The 9,667-nt window shown below is 42.6% G+C and overlaps 1 protein-coding gene across 1 annotated transcript in view; it reads left to right on the top strand.

Moving 5' to 3' along the window:
* Window positions 1-9,226, top strand: part of WDFY2 (WD repeat and FYVE domain containing 2) — a 65,781-nt gene extending 56,555 nt beyond the window's left edge. The window contains exons 9-13 of the mRNA XM_031056786.1: window positions 1,484-1,585; window positions 2,240-2,370; window positions 2,704-2,812; window positions 3,491-5,923; window positions 7,817-9,226. Coding sequence (XP_030912646.1) covers window positions 1,484-1,585; window positions 2,240-2,370; window positions 2,704-2,812; window positions 3,491-3,520 — 372 coding nt within the window. The 3' untranslated portion in view covers window positions 3,521-5,923; window positions 7,817-9,226. The remainder of the gene's footprint in view (window positions 1-1,483; window positions 1,586-2,239; window positions 2,371-2,703; window positions 2,813-3,490; window positions 5,924-7,816) is intronic.
* The last annotated feature ends 441 nt before the right edge of the window (window positions 9,227-9,667 follow it).

The raw sequence follows: 9,667 nt of genomic DNA on the forward strand, positions 1-9,667 counted from the left end.
CAGGAATGCTGTGAGAAGGCTGGTTTAAAATATAGAGGAGGAATATTATTACCTAAATAAAGGCCAAGCAGCAGGTGCTAATGGTGCACAGCTTTTCCAGACTATGGCTATGTGGGCTTGTTCTTGTTATCATCACACAGCAGGGTGTTCTTGGTGCTAAACCATCCCCAAAACATGAATCTTTGAGATTTTAATATCAAACCTTGGGTTTGGGTCCTAGATCACTTTCTTTTGGATTTTGGCTTTTGTATCTTTGCTCTTATTTAAGGATTTTCTCCATGTGATACATGCTCAGTACTCATTTTGTTGCTATCAGACTTTCCCACATTACTGAGATTGTGTTAGAGTCACTTAAACCATTTTAGCCCTTGATTCTTTATTTTCAACTCAGTTTTTAAAAAGCTGTAAGAAGATGTTTGAAAGGTGCTATAAGCTGTCTTTCTGTTTGACTACAAAGTGGTTATTTGTCACAAACAAAATGTTTTCTTCATCTGTAGTGTTCAAATGCCCAAGAGATGGAAAGTTATACACAGAGACGTAAATCTGTAGGCATTAAAAAGAAAGACTGTTGTGGGTAGAAAAGACAAGGCTTTTCCCCAGCAGAATGAACTGCCTTCAGAATAACTGGCAGAAGAATATGAAACAGGTGATTGCTTTATTGCTGGGAGTCAAAGCTATCCTGGGAGCTGAGGGTCTCAATCCATCCCTAACTTACTTTGCCTGGCTTTTCTATCGTTTTTAGTTCTTTATCTCAGCTGTCTTTCTTGCCATTTTAATTTGCAGCATGTGAGAAACCAGTGGCTCTGACAAGACAACTACAGTTTGCTAATAGCACTTCCTCACAAAGTGTTAAACAGTATTTAGTGTTTATTTAAATTCATGGGTTGATGAAGAAGAAGAGCTTGGGTTTAGTCTGGGTCTTAGGCTGGTTCAGGTGAATCACATCTTTCTCATCTCTGTGTGTGATTTGTAGCATGGGCACCTCTGACATCAGGAACTCCTCTTAGGGTGTTAAAGAAAGAAAGAATGTGAAAACCCCCGACAACATCAGCATTTCCCATAATTTCCCTTTCTGTTCAGATGATTTGCTTGGCTACTGGAAATACTGATTGACCCCAGCTCCCACTAGAGGCAATAACAGATGGTAAATGCCGTCCAGAAAGGACAGCACAAAATACTTTTATATAGAATTGGGTTGTTTCTGTGGTCTTATTATCAAACTCTTCTTCATGATTGGGATGAGAACTGTTCTTTCCATGTCCTTCAGAGCTCAAAGCAAAGCCAAAAAAGACATCTCAGGGAACAAATATCATCTTGTCATCATCAACAGTCAAAATGGCACCTTGGGAAAATGGAGATATTAAATCAAGCTTGGCTGGCCATATTGCCAAACCGCAACACATCTTTTTTTCCTGCCCCTAGGCTCCCTTGGGAATTTTTCTGCTTGTTGCTCACTTCATGTTTATGTGTGTGTGTGTTGCAGACCCCAGAGTGGCTGGATAGTGACTCCTGTCAAAAATGTGACCAGCCTTTCTTCTGGAACTTCAAGCAAATGTGGGACAGTAAGAAAATAGGCCTCAGGCAGGTTTGTATGTGCCCTTCAGTGTGTTAACATGGGGCTATTAAGTTTTTCTTTCATAATGGATTCTAGTAACCTTTTTGCCCCTAAAGCATTGAGAATTTGCATTTTGTTCTTCCACTAAGTGCTCAGGGGTGGGACAGTCGGTTCCCCTCTGTGGCTTGATTTTGTGGTTGAAAGAAACACACTGAGTTTTTTTCCAATCAATCCCAATAGCAAAAGCATGTATTAGGCCTTGGGCTGAGTATATCTGGGGCCTTCCATGACTTTAGCCATGGGGGGTTTTGCTCATTGTTAGTCAGATAAGTTACAGAAAGAAATTTACAGCTGAATTTTGGAGATTATGCTGGAACCAAAGCTGTTTTCAATGAGATTAGATAAACATCTCTACCTGCTCAGGCTGTATTGGGAAAAGCTTACTGGTCTGCTTGAAACATGCTGTGTTTTCCTGCCTAGCAGGGGAGGGCTGCAGATTGCAAACTTTTACTGAAGGGGTGTAGAAGTGCTGCAGGTGCTCCTGGAACTTGGGAGATGAGTGTCTGGGGCAGAGCTGAGCTGCATCGTGTCTGACTGGAGTGAGATGGAAGAGCCAGCAGACCTGAGCAGGGACCTGGTCTGGGTCTGTGGCCTGAGAAGTCTTTGTGCCTGTTGTGTCTGCAGCATCACTGCCGGAAGTGCGGGAAAGCCGTGTGCGGGAAGTGCAGCTCCAAGCGCTCCTCCATCCCCCTGATGGGCTTCGAGTTTGAAGTGAGGGTCTGCGACAGCTGCCACGAGTCCATCACAGATGAGGAGTAAGTGTGGGCACTGAGCTGCATTGCACTGCAACAGGGGAAACTCCTGCAGCTGGAAGGGCCTGGGGGGCTGCAAGGCTCCAGAGGGAGCAGCCTGGCACGGTGGTCCCTGGGCTTTCGCAGCAGGATAAGGAGGAGACAAAACCAGAAGGGATAGAGAGCCCCTCACCCCTGTTCCTTTCATGCCAGAAAGGTCTCAAAGTGCTGTTTAAAAAGTGATTGCTGAATTAATGGCTTACAGCAGCAGTTAAATATTTTTTTCCCCAATAGAGAACATTTTGGAGGGAGATCCTGCAGTTACAGTTCTTGCTGATTTTGGATTTTTTTCTTCAGGCGGGCGCCTACAGCCACTTTCCATGACAGTAAGCACAACATTGTTCACGTACACTTCGATGCCACCAGGGGATGGCTGCTGACCTCGGGGACAGACAAGGTCATTAAGGTAGGAGCAAGGAATGTGCTCCAGCTCCTGTGCTTCATTTCCCTTCCCTCTCCCGTGTGGCTGCAGGATGTCACACCTGCCTTCTTCCACCCAGAGACTTCTCACTTGGGATTGGGATTAGGATTTCTGCCCAATAGACCAAGGAGGTCTTGGTCTATGAGGTTATTGCCTGAAGGGGCTGGGACAAATGCTCACTGTAGCTTTCCCCTGAGGAAGACCAACTGTTTTTCAACGTGCCAAATCTCAGTGTGGCTAGATAAAGAAATAGCTAAAATAATTACTAAGTTATAACAATTTGAATAATTAAAAAAAAACTTCACAATGTGTTATGATTGTTTTGATCATTGAAGTTACTAATGTAGTGGGAGTATTTTTGGTTTCTTTTAAGGTCAGCTATGAACCTGGCTCATACAGGTGAAAGCAGAATGTCATTTCATCAACCTGGCTCATACTGGTGACATACAGAATGTCATTTCATCAACCTCCACCACTCTGACATAAGTGCTGGAAAATTAAATCAAACTTCTTCAGACTTGTTGCATCCACCTCCAACCATGTTGCCCCTCTTAATTAAAGAAAAAAGGTGTAAATTATATTATATAAAGGGTCTATTTTTACTCTATTTTGTTGTCTTTTGCCATTATTCATTATGTTATTCTATTTTATTGTATTTAACAGTTGTGGGATATGACACCAGTAGTGTCTTGATGTTACATCAGTGGAACTCGAAAGGTGATATTTATGGAAGAAACGGATTTCCTAACCCCAATTATACTGCAGAAGATAGATAACACTGGGCACATACGGCAGATGAGAAAGGAACTAATGTGTTTACAACAACTTTATGTCCTCTGCTTGATCCAGGCTGAACATTTGCACGAAGACTCTTTCCACTTCTTCTCAAAATATACAAGAAGGTATTTTTTTAACTAACAGTTTGTACGATCTGACTTTGGTTGTCTTGAGTTCATTTGGAAAAATCTGTGTGCAGTGCAATTTTTAGTTTTTATATTTCAGTATGTCAAGATACTTGCTGCTTTGTACAGAGGGTTCTTGGGTTGTGTCTTCCTCTGTGAGTTTTTGGTGTCAACAGACTGCGTAAGGCAATTGGCTCTCCCTGCAGCCAGTACCTGCTGGTTTGGGATATTTCTGCTGACCATGCTCTCTCCAGAGGAGGAAATCCAGGCATGGTCTCTGGGTGCATCACCAAGGAGCTGATGGACTATTGCAATTCCTAAAAGGGCTCTACCATCTACTTGTCCTAGTGGGCATCATCCAGAGAGCATTCATTGGTCTGTATAATCTTCCTGCCTCTTCCTTTGCTACACAAGTCGCAGAACCAGGAGTCAGGTTATTCAGCAACTGATTTGTACAGAAAACTGAAATAGTTTTCCAGCTCAGAGCATTCTAAGGAGCACACAGACTTGTTTGAGTTTGATGATGCTGACAGTCTGATTCAAATGAAATTATTGGCAACAGGAACTTTTGTGAGTGTGTGCATGGAGGGGGACAGATCTAAAACTGGTCTAGATCTGAAAAGTCTGGTTTATCTCTACCTCTACCTCTACCTTGCACAGCAACATTTCAGAATTTATACCTGTCTGTGTTGTTGAAGATGAATTTTTTTCTTCCTGTTTTCCATACGGTTAGTCATATTTATTTTTTTAAATGCTGATGGTTTTTATTAATTTTCTCTATAGACCCAGAAGTGATATTGCTGAATGATGCCCATTGTCCTGTTGTCATACTTTACAGTCTCTCTTAAAAATAAACAGTATTTAAAAACCTGGATTGACCAAAATTACCTTTTTAGAATGACATTGTCAAGGTGAATAAACTATAAAAGCCACTTTTTCCAAAGGGACCTTCTCTGAAGAGCCAACTCTCCATTCCATTAATCCATGTTACTTCTTAGCATGGTACTACTCACACACTTCAAAGAAACTGGTGTAGAGAATTTGCTCTGCAAAGGCTTTCCTGCATCTCCTGTTTCAGCAGGCCTTGTGGTTGTAGCTATTGTGGTTGCACCACATTGGTGGTGCTCAGTCTTGCCCTGTTTTGGACTTCCCTTCTTCCCTCTGCAGTGGGGAGGCCATGACATTTGCCACTTCAGAGCACACTGCTACCTGGAGAAGCCTTGTGGTCTCTTTTGAGAGAGAATGCCAAAAGAAAATAAAGCTTCTCCTTTGTTTGTCCAGCAGCAATTCACTTTTGAGGGAAAAAAATATGGTTTCCTCAATCCATGGCATTAATTCTGGTCGAGTGAGCTGCTGCAGTAAAGGGTGAGTGGAATTCTGTGTGCACATCACAGGACTGCTATGTATTTTCAGGGAAGATTCTCTTCCTGAATATCTTGTAACCTGTGATGAAGCATTTTGCAGTCATGTTCTCTGAAATAACACCACCTTGGGTTCCTGGTCGTACAGCCTGTTGTTGTTTCCCCTCTAAACAGCATATTTTAAAGCATATTGTCAAACATAATTCACACAGTACTATTATTTTTCCAACTTGAAAGTTGTTTTCTCAGTCTTCCCACGTTCTCTCCTGGAAACTAGATGCTTGTTTTCTCTTGGAACGCTTTTCATTACACCTTGTGCATGTTTTCTGATGACTGAAGCATTCCTGGCTGTCAAGGCTATGCAAGATGAGCAAGTGGCCTGCCATATTTCATTCCAGCTGGAGAGTATGTACAAAGCTTTGCTGGACTGTGGTGTTCCATGTTCCCTTGGGCTCAGGGCCTTTTGGAGAGGCCTGACTTGTGCTGTGCAGGGAGTCCATCTCACAGTGACAGAATCACGGGCGCACCGAAGTGAATTTCAATTGCTGTTTAGTGCTCGGTTCCTGAGGAGACAGCAGTGGCACCAAGGCTGGGACTGCAGCATGAATTGTGCTCACACTGATGGAGTGATGGAGTCAGCAAGCTGAGGATCTGCCCCTGGGTCAGCACCTACTTCTGAATGTGTAATGTGCAAACAGAGATGAAGAACTGATTCCAAAGGAGACTACATTTGAGAATGACTTGTTTGGACTGTTCTGCAATAAACTCGTGGCCACTCGCCCCTTGTCTTCCAAGGAGTCGTGGTTTCAGTGCTGCTTATATGTGAATGTGGGGTAAGCAAAACTGTTTTGCAGAATTTTCCTAGGTGTTCTTTCTCACTGAATGACCTGCAGGGTTATCTGGATTTAAGCTAAACATCTCCTTATCTTGCAGTCTCAGGACAAGCTGCTCTGGGCTTAGAAAATTATATAAACTGCAAGTGAAGCCGAGGGGTGAAGGAAAATTTGTCCCTTTGCAATGCCTTCAAGAGCTGAAACATAGAGATTATGAAGGGAAAATAGATTCATCTAATTCGAAAATTCTTTTACTTTCCAAATGAAACAAGAAGGATTTGACACTGGGAGAGTTAAAATGCCTGCCTTCCTCTTCTGCTGCATTAGAGTAGCAACCTCAGTTTCTTCTGTCTGCTAGATGCAAACCAAAAGGGATCTCTGTTGCCTGGTCCTTTTTTTTCCATTTTACTTGCCGAATAAGAAATCTGAGCTTTTTTTATGAATTGCACTATTTGGGATGGGAGGAGGGGGTGTTTTGATACAGGTGTAAACTATGCAGTGCCACATACCTACACACACTCTTAAATGAAGCCAAGCCCCCTTTCCCTGGGGCTGCTGAAGGGCAGTAGCTTTTAGTGATACCTCATGCTGTGACAAGGGCCACACAAACAGTGCTAGCTCTCTCTGTTCTGCACATCAGAAAAGGTGATTTCATTTCTCCCTTAGCTGGTGCTTCCTTGTGGGAAGTGTTCTCCAGAGCATCTGCCTGCTATTCTCAGTTTTAAAATGAGCAGTGTCCGTAGGGCTTAGGCAGGTGATGGGGCAGGTGCTGGTCACATACACAGTGCCTGAGCAGCTTGCTAGAGTCACTTGTGTCCCAGGTGGGGCAATCTGAGCACCAAACTTCCATCTTTTTAAGATGAAAAATATTTAAGTGAAGGGAAAAGAATGTAGGCATCTGCTTGCAATGTAGCATTGATGGTCCTCCCATCCAACTTAACATCATGGTTAGATGTTGAAACAGAGCAGTACATAGCTAGGGCTACAAGTCAGCCAGTCTGCCAGAGGATAATCCTGAGCAGTGACACTGGTGTGCTCAGCTGTGGGCACACTTGTCTGCAGCTGCTTTTTGCAGCCAAGCCCAGGTGACCTCCCTGCTCTGTCCTCCTGAACTTGAGGCCATCCCCTGAATGTCAGCATGTGGGCTCTCAGTACCTCAGTAGTGGTTACTGCACGTTGCCTGGGGATGGCATCGGCATCCCCAGTACTGGGAAAGGGAGGGAGGTGTTCCCTCTGAGTGGGGAAATGAAACCACTGTATGGAGTCCAGCAAAGGGCCACTGAGATGGTGAAAGGTACTGGAGCATATCTGGGAGAGCTAGGACTGTTCATCTTGGAGAAAAGAAGGCTCAGAGGGATCTCATCAGTGTGTATAAATGCCTGAAGGGAGGGTACAAAGAGAATGCACTGGTGTCTAGTGACAGGACCAGAAGCAATGGGCACAAACAGAAACAGGTTTCCTCTGAACATCAGGAAACAATTTTTACTGCAAGGGTGACTGAGCATGGGCACAGACTGGCCAGGCAGGTAGTTTGTGGGTTCTCCATCTTTGGAGAAAAGCTAACTGGACATGACCCTGGGAAACTACCTCTAGGTGACCTTGCTTGAGCAGGACCAGATGACCTTTGAAGGTTCTTTCCCATTTCGGCCATTCTGTGATTCAAACTCCACTTAATGCCTGTGTCTACTCTATTGCAGAGAGAAGGAAAAAAATAACTATCTTTCCTTAAATCTAAACTACTACCAAATTAGTTACTAACAAATTAGCAAATATTATGTTTGTCTGGCCTTGCTGTTCCAAACAGGATTTACATACCAGCAACCAAAGTTCTGTTTTGTAGCACACAGGAAACAGGGCTACAATGTGTGGTTTTACAGGCCATGTCTTTTCCAGGAGACCACATCGAGCACATGGGATGTTTTCAATTAGGCCTTAGAAGATGCAACAGTAACAACAAACTTGATCGTTTTTTCAGGATGCATTGGTGTGCCGAGTCCCTTCAGTGATGACCTCTTACGTAATATTGAAGAAGACAGAGATTTTTCTCTTCAAAATTGCATCTTGTGAATGTTGGCAGGAAATCTTTGCTCCTCAGAAGAAAAAAAAATGTCCTTAGTTTGCCAATAACTTGAAGTTCTGGGATTTGAGATTAACTTTGTGTGATCACATGTGACTTCTCATTGCATTTTCCCAGTTTTGGGATTTTCCCTTGTGACCAGTCTTTGGCCATCTCTGAAATTTTGTTTGCTGCAGGACACATTGTACTGCTCAGAAGAGAAAGAGATTGAGTTCAATTGAAATTGCTGCCAAGTAGGGACGTTGAACTCAAACCAAAATGAAAACAAGAGAGCACAGTCCTGGCAAAATCTGTGCAAAGAGGGGATACCGAGAAAGAATGTTATCAGCATACAAACAAAACCTAAAAAAACAAACCAAACCAAAAAGCACCTACAGTATAGAAATGAATATTCATCAGAGCTGTATAAAGCCAAACCTAACCCCCATCCCAGTACTGTAAGCCAGCCAGCAGCCATGGTCCAGATCCAGAAGCCACAAGGAACATAGAGTTGTTCCAGTCTATGAAGATTTGACTTCCATTTCTTGTTCTTTGGTTCAATTACCAAATAATATTTATCTTCCTCAAGTAGTTTTTTCAGGACTGCATTAAATGCATAAGCACTTCAATATTAAGAGGATGGGGAAAAGACACATTACTACTGAGATGGTACAGAAGAGGTGTCAGGCCTTATGAAGATAGTCTCTCCAGTTATTTGTTCTTTAGATATTAAATAATCTGAATTTATTAAAGGGTTTATCACCTTTATACTTATATTTTACCACAGGTCAGGGCTTCCTTCAGATGTGAAAAACCTATTGCTAACACCCCTATTTGTCCTGTCCCAAGAAAATTCTATGGAGTTGCCACAGCCAAGTAATTAAGGAATTTTCACCAATAAACAAATTCACAAACTCCTTGCTACACCTTTGTCATTAGCACTAGTTTTGGCTGTGGTTCAGCTTTCCAAAGGCTGAGCCTTGTTTCTGACTCTGGTAAGTTGTCATACTGACCAATACCTCATGGGCTTTGCTGTCTTTTTGATTAGAGGGATTTTATATGAAAAAAGCTCCTGCTGGCTTTTGTTCAGGTCAGTGTTTTATAGGAATGCTGCTCAACAAGTTGACTATCTTTTCTATCAACTACATTGTAACACTTTCCAGTACTGTTCCATTATGTAAATAAGTGTCTCCGATGTAGCTAAATAAATTGTGATATCTTAACCCCACTAAATTAATTTCTATCAACTTTTGGCTATTTCTTTTCCTTCTCTATGTGTGGAATGAGGAATTTGGTTTATTGAGTTTTGACTGGAATCATTTACCTGCCTGTTCTGTGAATTGTCATAAAACTGACAGCTGTTGTATGGACATATCTTTTGCCTGTACAAATTCTTGACCTGAGTGCCTGGCTGGGTGAGCAGCCAAAAGGAAATGGTGTCTGGGCAGCAGAGGAATTGCATGATTTTGTGCATCACTCCAAGGCTCCCTGTGGATTGTGGATTGTGAACTGAAAAGTAAAGGGAAGATGCTCAAGATTTTAAACCATTAAAGAAAATGGCACTTCCTGGGACCTCTCTCCCTGAAGGTTGCACAAGTGCAGGTTTTACCACTCCTATAATATTTTTATCTGTGAAATGGCACTGCTGGTACAGCAAACATTTGAGTTGTATCTCTTGGCAGCAGGGT

This window comes from Geospiza fortis, unplaced genomic scaffold (assembly GCF_000277835.1).
Source record: "Geospiza fortis unplaced genomic scaffold, GeoFor_1.0 scaffold194, whole genome shotgun sequence".
Lineage (NCBI taxonomy): Eukaryota > Metazoa > Chordata > Aves > Passeriformes > Thraupidae > Geospiza > Geospiza fortis.